Raw genomic sequence first — 21625 nt, forward strand, 5'->3', positions numbered from 1 at the left:
AAGCGTGGTCGGAAGTACGGCACGCACTGTCTGGTCTCAGATGCCGGGGCAGAGGGACGCGTTCGGTGCAGCGTCGTGGTGCAGGGCTGCCTATCTTGCTAGCTGTTGCTGCTGCGCAGATCGATGTGGTGTGGGCTACCGTGGAGAGTTGCCTATCGCTGCTGTGTGTTTCCCACGTCTTCGTGACTATACGTGACACGTCATGCACATCTCTCGTATAACAATATTTATACATAAGACCCATTTAGTTCGTGATTTTTTTCCATCGTATCGGATATTTAACCGATGTCGAAAGAGATTTTTAGATATAAATGAAAAATAAATTTTATAACTCAGTCTAAAAACAAGAAACGAATCTTTTGAACATAATTAATCCATCATTAGCACATGTGAGTTGCTGTAGCACATATGACTAATCATGGACTAATTAGATTAAAGTTTCATCTCACAATTTCTTTCATAACTATGTAATTAGTTTTTTTTCATCTATACTACCTCATTTCATAATGTAAAATGTTTGATTTTTTTATTGTAACATTTGACCATTCATCTTTATTCAAAAATTTATTACAAATATAAAAAATAACAAGTCGTGTTTAAAATTCTTTCGATAATAAATTAAGTCACAAGCAAAATAAATGATATTTTCATAATTTTTAAATAAGACAAATTGTTAAACATTATAAATAAAATAGTTAAACATTTTACCTTGTGAAACGGAGGGAGTATATGTTTAATGCTTCAGTTAAATGTCCAAAAATTCGATGTGATTTTTTAGGAAAAAAATTTTAGAACTAAAACACGTTACATCGTAGTTTCGAATGCAGCGTGCGGCTATTTATTCATCTATTATAATGGAGCTTGAAAAGAAAGCGATGCACTTACTCTGGAGCCTACAAATTCCTAAATTAGTCGGAGAAAAAAAAGAAAGAATTTGGACCAAGCTTAGGATATAACAATGCAGATTAATTGATCGATATTGGTGACAAAATACAATTGTTTCCATATGAGTAAAATCTTAGAGTTGTATATGAACCAAATTTATAGTAGAAGTTAATAGTTGTATATAAACTCTAAATTTAATTACTTTTAAAACCTAGCAAATAAGAAAAATACAATTATGTATTATAATTTAAGAATTATATATCGAACCTAATTTGTAGTTAGTATACATTACCTAGGCTAAATGTGCATGGCAGCCATGAGTAGGAAACACACATCTGCTTGGAGGAAAAACACACGCAGCCATAATTTCTCTTTTCTTTTTTTAAAAGAATCTATTTTCCTCGGAGCACTGGCCCAAGAACGGGTTTATACACAGCGCAATCTTTCTGTGACATCGATTTCTGATCCAACGGTGCTCCACGCGCAGTTGCCCTTGGATCATTGGATAGGCGAATCCGACTCTTCACTCCTCTGCGGGGGAACGCCGGAAACCCGCAGTCCCCCTCCTCCTCACCCCACAGATGGCGGCGGCCTCGCCGGAGAGCAAGCCTCCTCGCTCGCTCTTCGACCTCCCCTCGGACTTCTTCGATTCGTCTGCGCTCCTCGGATCTCACCCTTCGTCTGCCCCCTCCGCAGCGGAGCCGTCCAACTCCTTCCGGCCGGCTCCGCCGCCGCCTCTGTCGCAACCGTCGGAGGCCCCGGGGTTGAGGTGGACTTGCAACACCTGCGCTTCTGAATTCGAGTCCCTGCAGGAACAGCGGGAGCACTTCAAGTCTGATCTCCATCGCCTCAACGTATCTATCCGCCCACCCTCCTCCTTCACTTTGCGTTGGGATTACAATCTGTTTTTATTTGTTGGTTCTGATCTGGGTAACTGGGTGGCATATCTTCGGACTTCAGTAGACTGAATTATCAGTTATATATTTTTTTGCACAATTGATCTGATTGCATTTTACGCGTACAATCACTGAATTCATATGTTAATGGAGATGAACCAGTGTACACGAGGCTGATAGCAGGAAACACAGGCATTGCACTGGATCCCCAAAATATAGAAATTATCAGTAAAACAGTCCCTAAGGTTTAGTTTAGCTTTGCTGCTCTGTGCTAGGGAGGTTCCTAAGTTACAAGGAGGCTTTACTAACTCCAGCAAGATGTTCTATGTTGTGCCTACGAAAATAGGTAACAAATGTCGGCATGCCACCCTTACTCTAGTAATTGGTACAGTCTAATTAATCTCAAACTTAATATGGAAGATTTACTTACATGTTATTTTCTGCTATAAATAGCTAATTCATGGGGGATAATGTAGGGGGCGATTGAAGAATAAAATTTTTACGTGTTCTTAGCGATCTGAAAGGCAATGCTGAAAAATAAACCACGATAAAAACCCCAAAATCTACTCCAAATTTAAGGTTGAAAATGTAAAATTTTGGCTTATAAGCAAAAGCAAAAAGGTGGGGCTGCTACTCCCATTGGCATTCCTCTTTCAAAAAGGTACACTAATTAATATTTGTGTCCGGTTGAACAGAAACCTTAGTTGACGACTCTATGGTCCATTTCCACTTCCCTTATGTACTTCTGTGCTGCTCTGGAATTTTCACCCAATCACTGATTAAACCGACTTTTACAGAGTGATATCCATATCTATTTTAAGTTAAAGCTCTGAAAGTGCACTGGAAAAAAATATTTGGTGCATACTTTAAAAGTAAATTAGTTATATTCTTGCATGGAGCTCTAGATAGAAAAGATAGATTTCTTTTTTTTTCTTCATTAGTCCAATGGCAGTTGGAATTTGTGTAACATTCATTCTCAAAAACATGCACATGGATTATCATGTCTCATATTATTGATCCTGTTGCATTTATATTTTGACATTCCTTTTAGGTCAAGCTAAGCATTGCTGGTAAAACTATTATCAAGGAAGAGGACTTAGATAAAGCAGATCCTGCTTCTCTGTTTGATGATTTGGAGGTATCAAGCGTATCTGGTTCAGAGGATGAACTTGAAGGGCCTGCATCAGATCGTGGTCTCTCAGTCAAAGACAGGGGAGAATTCAGGAAGAAACTTTATTTTCGCTGTCCTTCTGGTGACACAGTTTCTGTCTGGAGATGCGCACTGTTGAAAGAACATGAAGAACCATTTTTCAATAACAAGTCTGGTCTGATGGAAAGTCATGGATCTACATCATATGTACAGGAGGATGAGATGCTAAATAGAGTGAAGAACTTGATGTTTGAACCTCGTGATGCGTCACGTTTGAGGGTCATTCTACTAACAAGTGGTGGACATTTTGCAGGATGTGTTTTTGATGGAAACTCTATCATAGCCCACAAAACATTTCATAGGTAAACAAGATTACATGTTTCAACTTTTATTTATACCTAGTTATTAGTCACAGTTTTTCATAGATAAAATCATGGTGATTTTCCATATATCTGTACATTGTAAAGAATAATGCAATCTCAAATCATCATCATCATCATCATCATGGCACCATCTGATAATCTGCTGTGGCTCATTGGTGGCATCATTGTAAGTTGTATATAATATTCATTGAATACATGAAGTGTTTTCGAGCGATCCCGGGACTCACTAATTGCCCTATCATAGAAGTGCTACTTTAGCCCTTGCAGTCATCTATATTTTGTGAAGAAAATATAGTGTTATCAATTTTTTACTTTTCTCCAGCTTCTTTTCTCTTCTGCTGCCCTTTTGTTTTGCATATTGACTTTCCTTCTTTCAGATGGGATAGTTGTTATCTCTGTGATTGATAAACATAGATGGATTTGCTATTTTATTGAATGTTCCTTTTATTGGCACTGTCTCGTCTTTGTTAATAACTACAAGGTTAATGTTGTGAGTATCAATAATTGTTCTCCATTTATATTTTAGATATGTTGTAAGGGCAAAGGCAGGAAAGAGGCAGTCTGGGAAAGATGCTACTGGAAAAGTTGCACATTCAGCAGGGTCATCTCTTCGCCGTTATAATGAAGCAGCATTGAAGAAGGTGCTGTACATTCAAATATTCCTTTTGATTGCTGTTCACCGGAATATTCTGTTCAAGTATATGATACAGTTTTACTGAAATATAGGATGTATTAACAGGACCTGGTTCATTTTTCACACTGATGTTGTTGCAGGAAATTCAAGAATTGATAGTTTCTTGGAAGTCATACTTCGACCTTTCTGTTTGTGTCTTTATCTATGCTCCATCAAAGAACCGCCAGATGCTCTTTGATGGGGATAAGACTCAATCAATATTGCAGGCTTGTGATCTTCGTCCAATCCCATTGACTGTTCATCGTCCCACCTTGAAGGAAGCAAAACGAGTATATTCTAACCTAACACAGCTCTGTTATGAGATTGAGTTCTTGAGTGTGGATGAAATTTTACCTGATGTGGAGCATGTGAGAAGTTTTGAACAGTGTAAAGAGTCTAAGCAGAAAAAAATTATGGACACCAGGGAATCTATTCCTGTCTCATCCTTAAGTTTGGACTCATCAAATAAGCATGAAGAAACATCCATACAATCATCTAATAATGAAACAACACCTCTCCATGAGGCTGCAAAGTCCGGCAATGCTCAGCAAACACTGGAGTTGCTTGAGCAGGGGCTGGATCCTTGCATTAAAGATGCAAGAGGAAAAACACCTTACATGTTGGCTCCGGACAAAGAAGTTAGAAATACATTCAGAAGATTTATGGCGCTTAACCTTGACAAATGGGATTGGCATGCTGCTGATGTGCCTAGTGCACTAACAAAGGAAATGGAAGAATCACAAGCAGCAAAGCAGGTGAGTTTTATGTGCCCTGTAACGGTTTATGTTTTCTCATCATTGCCCTTTAGAAGCTGCTATTGGAAAATTCATTTGAGAGAATGCCCTGGCTGTGTTAGTTGACATATGATTGTATTGCAGGCAGAGAAGGATGCCAAGAAGAAGGCAAGAGCAAAGGAACTGAAGAAATTAAAGAAAGCAAAAGAAAAGGAAAAGGAGAAAGAAAAAGAAAAGGTTAGTCATTTCATAGTGTTAATCTGATTACGTATGTGCCTATGTGGCATACACCTTCGATTGCACATGAATGCAAATATGCAATTCCCTGTTTTTTATGCATACTGTTGCAGGTTCACGAACTTGTTGCCTGAATATGCTATGCTACTTGTTGTTTAGTCCACTTATCATATCACTTTAATTGATTGGCAAATGTTACTTTTAACTGGTTAGATTAAATCATCTGTGGCGTGCATACCTATCTAGTTTCTTATTTATTCCACTTGATCCTTCTAAACTCCAGACACAAGCTTCACAATCCCAAATTAACGTAAGAGGCACTTCCGCTGTTCAAATGGCCAATGCAACTGCTTCTATACCAGGCCTGAAACAAAAGCATCAGCCTACGGCAGTTTCTAAAGAGGTGAGTTATATGAGCTTTAACGCTTTATGGCAACAATATTACATTTGGTGGAACCCTGTAGTGAGCTTGGATTTGAAGTAGATGAATGGATTATGCGTTTATACCTTGTTGTACTATTAATTAGGAGGAACGACAAAGGAAACTGGCCGAGGAAAGAGAGGAAAGAGCGGCTGCAGCCGAACGAAGATTTGCGGCTCTGGCAACTCAATCAAGTAGCGCATCAGGGACTGCAGCAGCAGAACCCACCCTACAGAGAGCAGCACCTGATGACAATACTTGTTCGTGCTGTTTTTCTTCCTTGGTCGGCAAGGTACCATTCCACAGATACAACTACAAGTACTGCAGCACCACATGTATGCATCTTCATTCAGAAATGCTGGAAGATGATTGAGAAAGTTTATGATGAGAAAAACATGAGATCTAATTATACCTCTCGCCAGTTTTTCTTATACATGATATCTAATAACCGGGCCTGTCTTCCAGTTTTGCTTATTCTCTAGCTAATTTGAATCATATTGCAATCTTCCTAATTCATATGGATGGTTGAATGAATTACATCTATTCACGTTATAAGATGTTCTGGTCATCCCTACTTTCATATATGCTAATAAATCTATGCACGTATATAAAATATACTCATTGATCTATGGATAAATTTAGTTGAGATTAAAACATCTTGTAATATGGTACCGAGGGAGTATTAGATGTACAATGTGTAGCACACCCTCACACATATATCCAGCGGTTAAGTTTTAGCTCTGTGGGCTTTCTCCAGTTTAAAACTAAAAGAAACACTTTTATGGAGCCAAGTTTCACTCTTTTTTTCCCTTCTTTTTGAGGCTAAGTTAGAGCTAAGCTAGACCTCATGTTTAATCTTAAGCCGTCCCTTTTTGCTGAGTCAGAGAAACATAGTGACACGTGATCTTCTTTACCAAAATGCCAGCCTCGAATAGCAAGCAGGCAGTCTTGAGTTAGGAAAACCACAACTTTTCTGCGGATTTCATGACCTCGACGACAGACACACCCAATGGATTCTTCTTCTCGTGATCTCGCCATTGGCTTCTTCCTTTCGAGCAAAAGCCATGGCTAGCAACCCATCTCCTTCGCATCGACCAACCACTTGGACAGCAATGGCTTCCGCCGCCCCCATGCATGCACGCAGCGACGGCACACGTGAAAGCCTTTTCTGATCTGAGCTTATATTGGCCTCTGCCATTCTTAATTCTTGGGACAAAGGAGCTCACGTACGTGGTGTCAAGCAGCACGATGGCAGCCGAGCCGTCGTCGTCCTCGACGGGCCAGGGCCACCACACGGTGGACATCCGCGCGGCGCAGAGCGAGGACGCGGGGCAGTCGGCGATGAGCGGGCCGATCAACCTTCGGGGCGAGCGGAGGCCGCCGACGATGCAGCGGGCGTTCAGCCGGCAGGTCTCCCTCGGCAGCGGCGTGACGGTGCTGGGCATGGGTAAGAACGGCGGCAGGGGACAGCAGCGAGCGCTGCCGCGCAGCGGCAAGAGCCTCGGGGTTCTCAACCACAGCGGCGCCCTCGGCCAGGCCGCCGGCGGCGGCGGCGGCGGCGACGGCGCGGGACGCAGGGGCGACTTCAGCATGTTCCGGACGAAGTCGACGCTGAGCAAGCAGAACTCGCTGCTGCCGTCGAGGATCAGGGAGCCCGACTTCGAGCTGCCGCCGCACGTCGAGGGTCTCTCCGTCGGCAGGCAGGGCGAGGACCCTCTCAACAGGAGCGTCCCGGCCGGCCGGTACTTCGCCGCGCTCCGTGGCCCCGAGCTCGACGAAGTCCGCGTAAGTAGAAAACCCCGCACACATCAAACGCGAAGCTGATGATCCATGCAAGAGTCATGCAAGAGAGCTAGCTGTACTGCTGTTCTTGTAGGATTACGAGGACATCCTGCTGCCGAAGGACGAGGTGTGGCCGTTCCTGCTGCGGTTTCCGATCGGCTGCTTCGGCGTCTGCCTGGGGCTCGGCAGCCAGGCCATCCTGTGGGGCGCGCTGGCGGCGAGCCCGGCGATGCGGTTCCTCCACGTCACGCCGATGATCAACGTCGCGCTGTGGCTGCTCGCGCTCGCCGTGCTCGTCGCCGTGTCCGTCACCTACGCGCTCAAGTGCGTCTTCTACTTCGAGGCCATCCGCCGCGAGTACTTCCACCCGGTCCGCGTCAACTTCTTCTTCGCGCCGTCGATCGCGGCCATGTTCCTCACCATCGGCCTGCCGCGCGCCGTCGCGCCCGAGCGGCTGCACCCGGCCGTCTGGTGCGCGTTCGTGGCGCCGCTGTTCGCGCTCGAGCTCAAGATCTACGGGCAGTGGCTCTCCGGCGGCAAGCGAAGGCTGTGCAAGGTGGCCAACCCGTCGTCCCACCTCTCGGTGGTGGGCAACTTCGTCGGGGCCATCCTTGCGGCGAGGGTCGGGTGGGCGGAGGCCGGCAAGTTCCTCTGGGCCATCGGGGTGGCGCACTACATCGTCGTGTTCGTCACGCTGTACCAGCGGCTGCCGACCAACGAGGCGCTGCCCAAGGAGCTGCACCCGGTGTACTCCATGTTCATCGCCACGCCGTCGGCGGCGAGCCTCGCGTGGGCGGCGATCTACGGCAGCTTCGACGCCGTGGCACGCACCTTCTTCTTCATGGCGCTGTTCCTGTACATGTCCCTCGTCGTGCGCATCAACTTCTTCCGCGGCTTCCGGTGAGCACCACACTGGCTCGGCTGCGTCATAATGGCGCCGCCGACGATCGATCAACCCGACTGACCACTCCCATTGTTGCCGATGCCGCAGGTTCTCGCTCGCGTGGTGGTCGTACACGTTCCCCATGACGACGGCGTCGCTGGCCACCGTCAAGTACGCCGAGGCCGAGCCGTGCTTCACGAGCAGGGCGCTGGCGCTGAGCCTCTCCCTCGTGTCGACGACGATGGTGTCGATGCTGCTCGTGTCAACGCTGTTGCACGCGTTCGTTTGGAGGTCGCTGTTCCCAAACGACCTGGCCATTGCCATCACCAAGGACCGGCAGAACGGCGCGGCCAAGCTGCACGTCAAGGGGAGGAAGGCCGGAAAGAGGGTGTCCGACATCAAGCGATGGGCGAAGCAGGCGCCGCTCTCGCTCGTGTCGTCCATCACAAAGAGCAATTCGGCGGACAAGGAGGAAGAGGAGAGAACAGAATGAACCACTTCAGAAATCAGAACCAATATTTGGTGCATGTATAAATGGTCCAAGATATAGCTAAAAGGAATAACATTTATGAACAAGGATGATGAGATGTACATGATTTCTGAGATTATTTATGGTACACATAAGCCATATTTTGATTCGCGATTAAGTATAAAACCAATCAAGCATGGTGAAAATGAAAAAGTACTGAGATAAGGTAGATTGCAGATTATCACACTGCGGCATTAACGGCATTAACTAGTCGTCAACGTACATAACTCATGTATTAATACCTACTGATCAACACAAAATCATCATCATCAAGAACCCGTGCCTCTTTCTGACCCACAAAATTTTCCCGTCCAACAGATTCGACGATTCGTACGAACTCAACTCTCTTTTCAAGTGGGAGAGGTACATATGGTAATCTGAAAACGGGCCTTACCACTCCAAGCTGAGCCAGGGCAGTGTTGAGAGCAATCGGGTTTGGCTGGCAAAACAACCATTTCATCAGAGGCACTACCTTATCATTCAGCACTGGATTCTCCCCTTCGTACATGAGCTTGCGCATGAGACCAGGAATAAGGTTGCTAGCTACAGAAATGACTCCAGTTGCACCATACTTCCACCTAGAATCATGACATTCATCATCATTACCACTCCATATGGTTATACCTTTGTCAGTGTAGCACTTAACCCTCTCATGTCCAACGCATTCTTTCACACCTGCCATGTTTGAAAAACTTGAAATAGCCTCAATAACAGCAGGAGGAATATCCTGGCCAGTCCTGGATGGCACATTGTAAATGATGGTTGGACCCATTGGGAGAACTGCCTCAAAATGAGATATCATCCCTTCGATAGAGGTCTTCCCGTAGTAAGGATTGATGTGGAGAGCTGCGTGCATACCTACAGCAAATCCCTGCTCTGTCGCGTGAACAGCCTCTCTTGTTGAGTTACTTCCTGTGTTGCCAACCACTTTAATTTTAGTACCAAAGCAGTTAACAGTGTGCCCAATAAGCATGATGTGTTCATCCCAGCTCATAAGGTGGCCCTCTCCTGTTGTTCCTCCAACTATTACACCTTCAGAACCACCATCTATCTGCATGTTTATCAGTGAATCATATGCTTCAAGATCAAATCTTCCATCTGGAAGATAAGGGGTTTTGACCGCTGTTATCACTCTGAGGCTAGTGATATCACCTGTTGATGTCCTGCGGCTCAGAAATGGGATGATCAGAGCAGATCAGCAGACAGGTATCAAAGCCATCAAAATTAAATACACGAGTTCAAACAATAAGATCCAAATGACTGTTAAGCAATATATTTACCGAGCACAAATTTGAGTCACCATTTACCAATAACAGGAGTGTACATGATTTGATTCATTTTACAAAGTTGACAATAAGAAGATGGTTTTGTGTTTCACTGGGTAAATGATTATTCCTGAATAAGACCTGGTCCTATACATGAAGCATCACTTAAGTACCCAGCTTACACTGGTACAAGCAACCAGAGAGACAGAGAATAACACAAAAATATGACAATAAATAAGAGCAATTTGGTACAGCGTATGAAGCAACTTAGTACTGGCATAGTACGGGGTAAATTCAGTAGGGCAAATAAATGATTTCAAGGCTTGATAAAGTAAAAGTGATAATAAAATTTCTACTGGGAGAGGACTTGAACATGCTAAGTTCTGACTGGCAGTGGCTATTGTAAGAGGCAGCTTAACGGGTATCTTAATTATAGCAAGTCTATGATTACAATTATAAACAAGGAGCTGATTATTTCCTCCAAATTAAGAACATTACCGATTCTTCACTTCACTACTTCGCATTGGAAGATAATCATCCAGGGAAATGGCCGTCACTGCAAATTTTCCTCTGGTGGTCCTGTATGAATACCTTCTTGTGTCAGAGGTGTTGCATATGAAACTAAATTGAATGGAGGTAGGATGAATGAGCAAAAATCCAAGGTCACTTCTTAAAATAAAAGAAAGTGCAACATACCAAGACTAATAGAACATTCTTGGAATACTTACCAGCAGCTGCAGGTAGCAATTGCAAAGTACTTCTTTTTGCGTTTGTAAACTACTGGCTAGTTGGAAAGTATAATTCTTTCATTTAAAGAAGTTATTTACTCTAAGATAGATAGGTTTCATGCCAGCTAACTGCTAGTGTAAATATGCTTTAGAAGTTTGCTCCCAAATTAAAGTTGTAGATATAATAATATTGCAAAGAACACAATCATAGAAAAGTCTCCTTACTTTCAGCACTTTGCAGCAACTCTTAAGTAGTTGTCCCTTCGTCTCAAAACGCAACTACTGTGTTTCAAATTTGTCTCATGATACTACTACTTCTCCACTTACCTCACCATTTCAACCAATCACAATATTGCCCCATTTAATTTCTTTACCTACTTTCTCATCTCAACCTTAGTTTCTCAAAAAAAATGATACAGGTTAACTATTTTGAGATGGAGGGAGTACTATTCTTTAAGCTTTAGAATAGGCCCAGTTCCATTGATATAGAAAATTGCTATGCGTAAGGCTCAACCATCCGACTTACATACGACTCAACCATCCAATGGCTGCATTGCCACTCACTTGATCCCCTTTGCCTAATCACTGGTTATATTGTTTCAGTCGTACACAGGTAATAAAATTGGTCGTATGTATAGCGGGACTGATTGATATATAACTTATGTGGTTTACGGAAAACATAAGGAAATCAGCGCACCGACCTAAATATAAGTGCGCTGTTCTTAACAAGTACTCCTTTTTTTCCAGTGAGCAGCTCGAGTAAGTGAACAAATTAAATAAAAATGACGCTCCAAACCTCCACAAGTAAGCAACATGTGCAACTGATCGATGATGCCGCTGATGTCGAGGGGCATTCACATCTAATGGAACCCACATCTATTGGAAAACTTTACTGAGTAATATGTTTTTGAAAAACTTACTGAGTAACATGTAATGGAACTAGAGATGCAAATTCTACATGAATTAGAACAAGGAATACTTCTTACAACGAAAATAGTGCCAAACTGCAAAAAAACAACTGCGAAATTTAAAGTAGACAAGGAAATCACAGGACAAAACATAGGCAGTAGGGCACGAATCATCATACGACTCAGAAGACAAGGAGGACGATTGGTAGAACCTGGCCGAATACTTCGGCGGCCACCTCTCGCCAAAGGAGACCGGGGCCTGGGCCGGGGTGGAGGCGGAGGAGAGCGGCGCGGCCATGGGGGGCTTCGAGCAGCCTGGCTGTTCTGCTCCAGCCGATGATGGCGCGCCGGTGGCGGACGGCGGCTCGCAGCTGCCGTGCCGTGAGGACGAGGACGGGGACGGCGGCACGGTGCTGTGCTGCTAGACGGGTCGACCCATCGTAGCCTTGTAAGTCCGTGGGCCACATGAACAGACCCAATCTGGACCATCTGTGGGTAGGCCCATATGGTCGAGCTTTGGCTGAGAACGCACCGCTTAGGTGAAGGATGAAGGCATGAAGCGCATTCCGATAAGGAAAAGTGGGAACTACCCCCTCTCAAGTATATTCCGGGTTCGATTTTGTTCTTTTGGTCGTGAAACTACGTATACAATCTTTTTAAATTACTGATATCGGTTTATTTACTTCTTTAGCGTTTTTTAGCATAATTTTATCCAATCTAGTTGTTCCTACTATGACATCATAGTCAAGAAAAAAAAAAACAATGAGACCATATGTAAGCGTTTGTTATCTTACTCCTTTACACTCCTTTTCTTGTAAGGTATGTTTGGTTTGTGGATTACTCCCCCATTCCATATTACTGTCTTATTCTCTAAATGTTTAATGTCATTAACTTTTTTATGCACGTTTGACCATTCATCTTATTCAAACGAGTTCTATTTAGACCCTAACTTAATCCCTATTAGATACGACGCTGTTCCCTAATAGATAAAAAAACAAACAAGTCCCAATCAGACCCTAACTCTATTAGAGATAAAGAAAAAAAAACTAAACCAACTCTAACTAATAGACAAAATTATGCCGTTATGTCTTGGTCCTCACGATTTCGTGTTTAATTCGAACTCTTCTGGTTAAAATTTCTATCGACGATGGTACCTTTTCTTATCCAAATCCAATAAGGAATTTTATCAAATTTTGATGTTAACAATTATATTGGTGAGGTTACTTTCACAATAATAGTTTTAAATAAAATAATATGTTTGGTTCATATTTAACAAATTAACTTAACATATCTGCATAATTATTAATGTAAGTAACATTTGAAATTGCGCGTACAACAACTGCAAACAACGATCACACATGAATTAATATAGAAGCTACATATATATTTTAAGTCACCAAATATATCGACACATTCAGCTATACTTCTTTTTAGTTTATTTAGTTTGTTTCTTTACACTGTTATATGGATGTTCTATGCACAGCATTACATGATGCAAAAGATGATATCCGCTAAAAATGGGTGCTCTGTGATCAATCTATAAATCCAAAAACTCACAGGATGCAAAAGATTAATGAATTCTCATTGCTTCTTTTGTTCTACATAGTTGTGAATTATCCATTCCTAGCATATATACCAAAACTAATTATGAGGGGCTTGTTCGAGCAAGAGTCCAAGGGGTCATCGTTCCCCTCCATTTCGATTGTTAATTAGACTTACATGTACCACATTTCCAGAGGTGAACAACAACATAACGATCAAGAGAAGAGGGAGATCATTGCAACGAAGCAATTTGTGTAAGTCAAAATCATTTGGCTTCATACAAGTTGAGATAACTATTTCCCTTTTTAGAAAAAAAATATTGGCATCTTTGCTACTATATTCCTAGGGTCTAGACTCTAGAGGGTACCATTCCTCCAAAAAAAAAAGGCATAGTTATCTAAGACATCACCTCAAATGGTCCTAGTAAATCAGTATTTTTTTCATGTGTTGTTTGACAGTACTCCATCTGTCCCGAAAAGAATCAATTCTTCGGTTTTTGTGTCCAACATTTGACCATTCGTCTTATTTAAAAAATTTTCAGAAAATTAGAAAAAAAATTAGTCACACGTACAGTACTATTCATGATTTATTATCTAATAAAAACAAAAATATCAATCACAAACAAAATTTGAATAAGACGAAAAATCAAAAATTATAAATAAAAAGTGAAAAATTAGTTTATTTTTGGACGGAGGGAGTATATAAATAGTCATACTAGTTTAGCCCTCATGTGAAGGTGACGTAGGAATTGACTATTTAGAAAGATGACAGTGGTGAGAAGCAATTTTTATTTCTTTTGAGTGTGTCATAAATTCAGGATAAGTATGGAAAACGTTCTCCTATATATCCTTTCTTTTCTGTTAGAATTATTGGAGATTGAAAAAAATGCACTAATGATTCACACACATTTGAGGCAGCCAAACCGAATTAGCTGAAGAGGTATGGGCATTGAATGTGAGACATATTCGATGCTAACTACCCCGAGCTAACTTATGCCCTATTTAGTTCTATTTTTTTTTCAAAAACATCGCATCGAATTTTTAGATACCTAAATAAAGCATGAAATATGCATAAATATTAAAATTAATTATATAGTTATGGAAAAAATCACGAGACGAATTTTTTAAGTCTAATTAGTACATGATTAACCATATGTGATAAGTAATCAACATGTGCTAGTGACGGATTATTTAGACTCAAGAGATTCGTCTCACGGTTTTTAGACGGAATCTAAAATAATTAAACTATGTTTAATAATTTAAATGTGACCGTACACCTCTCGCTCCAAAATTTTTCCCCAACTGAAGAAGGCCTTACTCGTGCTTAGAGTAACGATGAGAAGCAAAACATACTTATCATTTCCTTTTTTAGAGACTCCAACGGCACGATTGTGCCACTGCAGTCTGCAGCTTGATTTACTAAAAAATCACCGTCCGGTAAATGCGTAAGCGGTGATTTATATTTACCAACGGAAAATAATCTGTAAATAAAAATTTTATATACGTATTCTAAATGATCTAAAATCCAAAGATAAAAAATAAACTTCAATAAAAACTCTAGAATCATCTCTGAATTTAGATTTAAAAATTAAATTTGGGTTTATAGCCATAAGAAAAAGGAAGGACGAGGATGTATAGATGGCCATATGGGCCGGGCCTTATTGAAAGCACGAGCACGGCCCAGTAAAGCACGACCCGAACACGGCCCGGCCTAGTACAATTCGTGCCCGTGCCGACTCGGCCCGAGTGAGTGTGCCGTGCTTGGGCCGTAACCCCAGCACATTGGGCCAGCACACGCACGTCCCGTTAATGTCGACGGCCCGATATGGCCCGGTTTAACGGTTGGATGGGCTGGCAGCTGGCATGGGAGGGGAGGAGGCCCGTTGGATCGGCCCGTTGGAGAGGGGGAGAGGCCATCTGCCGTCGTATAAAAGGGGGCGCCGAATCGGCAACCCTAACCCTCGTCCGTCGCCTCGCATTTGCTTGCCGCCTTGCCATCTCCTCTCCTCTCGGCTCTCGTGATCTCGCCTCTCCTCAGCTTTCTTAGCTTTTCTTCCCATCGCCGTCGTCGTCTAGCGGCTCTAGCCTCACATCCTCCCTCTCCCTCGTCATCTCTGGCTCCGGCAGCCCGGCTCATCCCGTGAGCCCGTGACCCGTCAGTCGTCACCGCCGAACCTCGACACGACGCCGCCACGCATGGCTCCGTTGGTCGGCACTCGGCTGAAGTAAGCAAAGTCGTCGATTCGACTCGTGCACCCCCCAATCTCGGCAACTCTGGTGCTCCGACAGCGCAGGTGAGCTCTCCCTCTCCCCTTCTCGCTGCTCTCGAGTCTCGGCCTCCTAACCCTAACCCTAACCCTAACCCTAATTTCCTAATTTCTTCTAGGTCGTTGGTCGGTGCTCCTTGGAGTGCCTGGCGAGTGCTGCGCGCGGCGTCGAGGAACCGGAGGGCCGACCGCCGACCTCGACATGTCGGACGGTGGTGACTCGATGACCATCAACGACGAGCTAAGGTTGTTGGGGGAACGGAGGGACGACGAGGACGACGTCGACTGTGAATTGTGAGTTTGACTGCCTGAGTGCATGTGCTTGATAAGTGATAAGTGATAATTTTGTTATTTAGTTGAGACTCTGGTTATTTTGAATTTTTGATTGATTGCCGAAGTATTTGTTGGTTTCTGGTTTGAGTAATTGAGTCTGAATTCAGGATTCTATGATTTCTGTGATTGTCTGAATTTTGCTGAGTCTGTGAATGAAATTATAAAATTGTGATCTGAGATGTCTGTAACTGGACCGGTGCGACACGACCGGGCTAAACGTGCTGGCACGTCACGCTAAAACCACTTTTGTGTTGTGTTTGGGCTTGCTGCAAAGCACGGCACGTGACAAGGCACGGCACGGCTGGCTTGTCGTGCCTATCTGACCGTGTCTTAGCGTGCCGTGTCCTAATGTGCCCGTGTCGTGTCGTGCCGGGCGGCCCATATGGCCATGTATACGAGGATGTAAGGTTATAGTCAAAAGGGCAACCCATATTAGAGAGAACACAAAGTAAGCTAAAATCACCGTTTTATTTTTTTTCGTTTTTATTATGTTTAAAGTATTTCCAACCTTACGCTAAAGAGGCTCCCAAAAGATTTTTTTTTTTGATTTACGTTAAAAACTGAACTTTCAACAGAAATCCAATCTCAACGACAAGGCCCCACCGGCCACCGGTGCTGGGCACCACGTAAGGCATGGGCGCTTCGAGAAGTAACCAGCCCGATCGTAAACCTCCCCGCCACGCGACGCAAACGAATCTCACATTGCAGTTTGCGGAAGCGGACTAGCGAAGGGAAGTCTGCGTGCTCTTGGTTTTCTCCTCCCCCCCACGCACATCCTCTTCCAACTCGATTCCCTCCCGCTTCTGCAGGGGTCCCCTTCGGCGAGCGGCTGAGGAGTGAGGACCTCCGCATCCTCTCGCTCCCAGGCCCGCCGTGCTGCCGTTGCTCCGGCGGCTGCTGCTGTGCAGCCTACCGCCGCCGCCGGCGCATTTCCTTGCAGTTACTGGCCTACCGCCCTGCGTCGTCGCTGACTCGCCAGCCGGTGGTCGCCCTGCGGCCCTGCTCGCGGCTCCTGCACGGTGCGGCTGCGCCCTAGCCCCCTGCCGTCCATTGCAACGCCGCCGCAGCCCGGGTCCGAGTGCTGCCTGACACAGGGCAATCAGAGGTATGGATTTGGCCTTGAAACGGAATACGTATGAGTCTTAATCAGTATGGAACTATGGAATATGACTAATTTATGGTGCAAACTGTAGTGAGTCGGTAATGTTAATCCTAATACTCCCTCCATATTATTTTTATAATATGATTTATTATTATAGGAATTTTAAGGATGCATTATAATTTTGCATATTTGGATATAAATTTTGAATAAGACGAATAATCCTAAAAGTCAACGGCGTCATATAAAAAAATACGGAGGTAGTAGTAAATTACGGTGTAGATTAGAGAAGTTGAACTGTAATATTTATTTATGTATAAAATCTTTCATATGTGAACTATTTATATTGTAAACAGTTTTATCATTCTTGAAAAAGTAACTTGAGGTATTATATTTTTTAGTGTAAAACTTCGGTACATCAAGTTACTAAGTATCTTAAGGAACCTACTTTCTCAAGGACCATAAAATTCCCCTAATGTTGTATTTTTGAAACTTTAAAACTGTAAATGCTGATTTTAGTCGCCTTGTGATGATGTTATGAGATATAATTGCTATATTGTGTCATACTCAGAGCAAATTTTGCATATGTATATGGGGGCTCATGGCGTTATGAAATTTTGGAACATGAAGTAGGAACATCCAACAAAAAATTCCTTGAGCTGCCACTTTGGCGCTACCTTCCATGGAGATGGAGAGCTGGCCTGCCCTCCAGCCGATGTTATGCCTCGCCTGGCTCGCCGCCACACTCCCCATCATCACCGCCGCACTGCCAATCCCTGCAGCTGCCGGCGGCCACCTTCTTCACCGGCTTCTCTCAGCTTTCTCATCCCGTGGCAAGACCGTGAGGGCCTCCTCTGCCTCGTCCTCCACTTCCAAGGCGGTAAGATTGGTTGCAAGGTGCCATGACACCTCGTTCCTGCTTTGCCTTTTCTGTTCTCAATTATTACTGTGGAGTATGATTGCATTTTTCTGTTTTCAATTGCTAACTCTTGTGGAGTATGATTGCCTTTGGAAATGTAGTTTTTATTGCGATAAATCAGGCGAAACTTTTCTAAAGCAAATACAGGTTCAGATTGGTTTGGAAAAGGTACAGCCTTGGAGGGTTTAAGGGGCCACTAGCTACTGTATGTAGCATTTAGTTGATGCAAACATGATGTACTGTTAATCGATGTGGAGAAGTTGATGAATTTTTGAAGAAGTGAGTTCTTAAATGTTGGGAACCACTACCGAGTCCTGGACTTAATAAAATGTCTTATAGGTTTATTATCTGTAGCCAACTCCAATTCAGAATAACCCGATTTTTCTGTCAGTTTGGAGGTTTAGTTATGCTAACTTGGTTATAATTAAAATACATACCACAACAGTTTTGCAAGTAAAACCAACATTATATAGTAGGATTGAATTGATCCCACATCAGTTTTTCTTGAGCTTTTTTCCATCCAATTGATGACCACTTACATATGCAGACACTCATTTCTCACATATTCAACTTATGTATAATTCAGATAATCTCAAATCATTTTTGTCTTCAATTCTGCAGAAGTTCACTGTTCCACAAAAATACTTTATGCATTTTTATGTGGTTGGAGTGGTGGCGACAACAACTTTGCTTCTGGCAATATGGTTCTATGCTTATATGAAAATGACACCATTAGTGCCTGAGTCATCAAATTACTCCACAATTGCTAGCCATCTTGTAGGCTCAAATTCATTCTCTTTTGGTCGTGTTCGTTCGCGCACCATGGGACACAAGTATCGTGTTTGGCGAACAGTATTTGTACTCCTATTGATGGAAATTCAGGTTCTGAGACGGCTATATGAGACTGAACATGTGTTCCACTACAGCCCATCGGCTCGGATGCACATTGTAGGATATTTGACGGGTCTATTGTAAGCTCCATCTTGCTTTATATCCTTTTTGTTCTGGATTTCCATGGCATGTTGTTTGTGAAAAATTTCCCAATTTGACTAATGCCATGTCCTTTTATTCATTCTATTATTATGTTACCATTGCTTTTGGTGAAAGGCCTCTGAAAAAATTCCTCTCTGCAGCTCATACATGTAGGCTGTCCACAAATATGCACACATCACATGAGTTAATTTACTGCATGCTCTGTCTTTGACCTGAACTGATAAAAAAATATATACCGCTTTGTTAGAAGAGATACTGATCAATTCATCATTAAATTCTTGACTGTGGACCAAAATTTACGTGGCTTTCTTCTGCCACAGTGCTTATATTAGGAAGAGGATATGTATTCATGCCATCCATGATAATTTTTCATAGGACTTCTTGAAACAGAGACTATTTTGTTTTTATGTATAGCATTTTCAGATTGGCTTATTGTTTGATTCTTCTTCTTGCCAGCTACTATGTGGCTGCACCATTGTCTCTGGCTAGTTCTTGTATTCCTGAAGCAGCAGAGTATCTTCAAGGTCAAGTAGCTGAGTTCATAGTAAAGGGTCGTGCGCGAATGCCAGATCTAGTAATTGATTCATCATCTCTACTACTACCCCTTCTAAAGTTGGGGTGGAGTCAGTGGATAGGTGCTGTTATATTCATTTGGGGTTCCCTCCATCAGATCCATTGCCATGCGATTCTTGTAAGTTTCTGCTTCTCTCTAATGTCACTATACCCTAATTATACTAGAAAGTTTCTTTTACATATATGGGCAGCATCAGAAATCTTCCTAAAAAACAAAAGAAATAACAGGGAAAGAAAGAAGTCTGCCAATGTGTTCTAAGTTGGAACTGTCAAATTGCAATTATAACTTGTTAGTGTAAAGGTGAAGGTATGGCTTGCTGGAATTGTTTTACTTTTTGATAGGGTGGAACCTAACATTCTTTATGAATCTCATATATATAAACTGTTTAGCCAAACAACATCAAGATTTTTTTTTTTGATAAAAACAACATCAAGAATCCTTCATAAATGCCAATCTATCCTACTAAAAAAAATAATAAATGCCAATCAAGTTTAATGGGTTATGCCTTATGCATGTTTTTCTGTTTCTTTATGTGAGAAGCTGTGCTATTATGCACTGTTGCCTTGGAAACTTCTATGCTGCGATCCATATTTGGAATTACATGGTTTAGTTTTTTTGCTTTTACAGGGATCGTTGCGTGAACACAAAGATTCTGATGAATATGTAATTCCCTGCGGTGACTGGTTTAATAGGGTCTCTTGCCCTCATTACCTTGCTGAACTAGTGAGTGTTTTTCCTTTGTTGTTTTTCAGTATGTGGTACTACTATTCTGAAACATTATGGCAGGTCTTGTTGGACTTGTCTTTTGTTACATTGCTAAATCAACGATTTCAAGTTAGAGTACGCTTGTTAATGTTAATGGGGTGATTGTTTGGCTTCTTCAGGGAAAAAGCTAAACGACATATTTCTAAACAAAAATAATTTGTGAATAAAAATTTTATATATGTGTTCTTAGTGCTCTAAGAGCCAAGACTGAAAATAAACTACGATAGAAAAACACCGAAATCAACTCCAAATTTAAGGTAAAAGAACTTAATTTTGGCTTATAAGCATAAGCAGAAACAAAAAGATCAAGGTGATTGTCTTGGAGATGTTGATAGAAATCATCTTGGGGGTGTTTGAATGGTTTCACACTTTTGGAAGCACTACTACATACTTACACTCAATCTGAATGCCATGGCAGACTTCTCATCAAATTTGTTTGTTTCCCTGTTTCATAAGCATAAGAGTGAATATTTTCTTTTAGCATCTCCTGTACAGGGAAATGCAGACATTCTTTACATGGATTAGAGATGATAAAACAGGACAGTATCTTCTGAGCTGGACTATCATATTATCTCACTTCTGTGAACAAAATGACTAACATAACAGCACATCTGTTTCCATATAACAGAATTAGTGCTGTTTGGCATTAATATTACAGTCACTTTGGCTTGCAGGTTATTTATTTTGGCATGTTGGTTGCTAGTGGTGGAGAAGACATTCCGGTGTGGTTCCTGTTCATATTTGTGGTACGCCATACAATGGCTTTTTGAATAAAGATACTCAGAATTAAAATGTTCAACTGTCTTACATTTAGTTTGTTTTGTTTTGTTCCTGCAGATTGAACTGTCTTTTTCTTTTTCATTTTTGCAGATAACAAACCTGTCATTCGCAGCAGTAGAAACTCACAAGTGGTATCTTCAAAAGTTTGAAGACTATCCTCGCTCTCGCTATGCTATCATTCCATTTGTATGCTAGTGACTACAGAATGGCTACATTACCTAAAGCATTCTTTGTACACAATTACAACATGTAACTTATCGTGATGTAAATGTGATTACTACTCCCTCCATCCCAAAATAAACCAATTTTTTGGGAATGGATGTAGACACCCAATTGTCTATATCCATATCCAGAAGTTGACTTTTTTTTGGAACGGATGAGTATTATGCTACCGTAGAGGTTGGAAGTGTTGTACTGTTTAGCCTAAACAACCATATCCACGCGGAATGTATTTGGAACACTTCATGTTGTGTTATGGTACACACTTGGATATTTAACTGGAACTTTGTCAAGCTGTGACAACCAAGGCAATGTCAGTTCCTGATTCCTGACTTAAAATATTGCACTAATATATTTGCGTTACCAGTCATCTTTGTGCTTCTACAGAATCAAATCCTATGCAAATTATATGCCAATTTCGTCATGAGTGAAACATGTTTGGGCTTCGAACTTGAATTCTCTGCTGCTAAAGGTGATCTAGGGTACTCACCTTTGCAAAAGGAAAAGGTGCCGTCATGTTTTGACAAAATCGGACACTAGAGCTTAGGGACCTGTATATATGGTCTGGAAAACATACAAGACTTTGGGATTGTACCAAAGCGAGATCTTTTCTTTGAAATTTGAAGAATATGCACAGAGAGTAGGATTGCCCAGTGCCTGA

The 21625-nt window shown here is 42.3% G+C and overlaps 4 protein-coding genes across 5 annotated transcripts; 3 read left to right on the top strand and 1 right to left on the bottom strand.

Moving 5' to 3' along the window:
• Positions 1 to 1343: 1343 nt before the first annotated feature.
• On the top strand, positions 1344 to 5851 carry LOC102707668 (ankyrin repeat and zinc finger domain-containing protein 1). Its single transcript, XM_040522984.1, has 7 exons — positions 1344 to 1739; positions 2833 to 3293; positions 3841 to 3955; positions 4089 to 4742; positions 4866 to 4958; positions 5242 to 5361; positions 5486 to 5851. Exons 1-7 carry the CDS (start codon positions 1467 to 1469, stop codon positions 5750 to 5752), a joined length of 1983 nt encoding a protein of 660 aa, XP_040378918.1. The 5' UTR covers positions 1344 to 1466; the 3' UTR covers positions 5753 to 5851.
• A 704-nt stretch (positions 5852 to 6555) lies between these two features.
• LOC121054142 (guard cell S-type anion channel SLAC1) lies at positions 6556 to 8764 on the top strand. The gene is made up of 3 exons (XM_040522985.1): positions 6556 to 7164; positions 7256 to 8061; positions 8153 to 8764. The coding sequence occupies exons 1-3, from the start codon at positions 6628 to 6630 to the stop codon at positions 8535 to 8537; spliced, it is 1728 nt and encodes a 575-aa protein (XP_040378919.1). The 5' UTR covers positions 6556 to 6627; the 3' UTR covers positions 8538 to 8764.
• On the bottom strand, positions 8548 to 11929 carry LOC102707953 (4-hydroxy-tetrahydrodipicolinate synthase 1, chloroplastic-like). The gene is made up of 3 exons (XM_006652611.3): positions 11687 to 11929; positions 10337 to 10417; positions 8548 to 9736 (listed from the first exon to the last, which is right to left on the bottom strand). Exons 1-3 carry the CDS (start codon positions 11770 to 11772, stop codon positions 8809 to 8811), a joined length of 1095 nt encoding a protein of 364 aa, XP_006652674.3. The 5' UTR covers positions 11773 to 11929; the 3' UTR covers positions 8548 to 8808.
• A 4379-nt stretch (positions 11930 to 16308) lies between these two features.
• On the top strand, positions 16309 to 21328 carry LOC102708235 (polyprenol reductase 1). Of its 2 annotated transcripts, none has more exons than XM_006652612.3 (7): positions 16309 to 16720; positions 17345 to 17594; positions 18255 to 18604; positions 19083 to 19317; positions 19828 to 19923; positions 20640 to 20711; positions 20836 to 21328. In XM_006652612.3, the coding sequence occupies exons 2-7, from the start codon at positions 17397 to 17399 to the stop codon at positions 20938 to 20940; spliced, it is 1056 nt and encodes a 351-aa protein (XP_006652675.1). In that variant the 5' UTR covers positions 16309 to 16720; positions 17345 to 17396; the 3' UTR covers positions 20941 to 21328. The 2 variants fall into 2 exon arrangements, with proteins under 2 accessions (XP_006652675.1, XP_040378826.1); XM_040522892.1 differs by having other exon boundaries at positions 17348 to 17594.
• The last annotated feature ends 297 nt before the right edge of the window (positions 21329 to 21625 follow it).

The sequence above is a fragment of the Oryza brachyantha genome, chromosome 4, assembly GCF_000231095.2.
Source record: "Oryza brachyantha chromosome 4, ObraRS2, whole genome shotgun sequence".
NCBI lineage: Eukaryota > Viridiplantae > Streptophyta > Magnoliopsida > Poales > Poaceae > Oryza > Oryza brachyantha.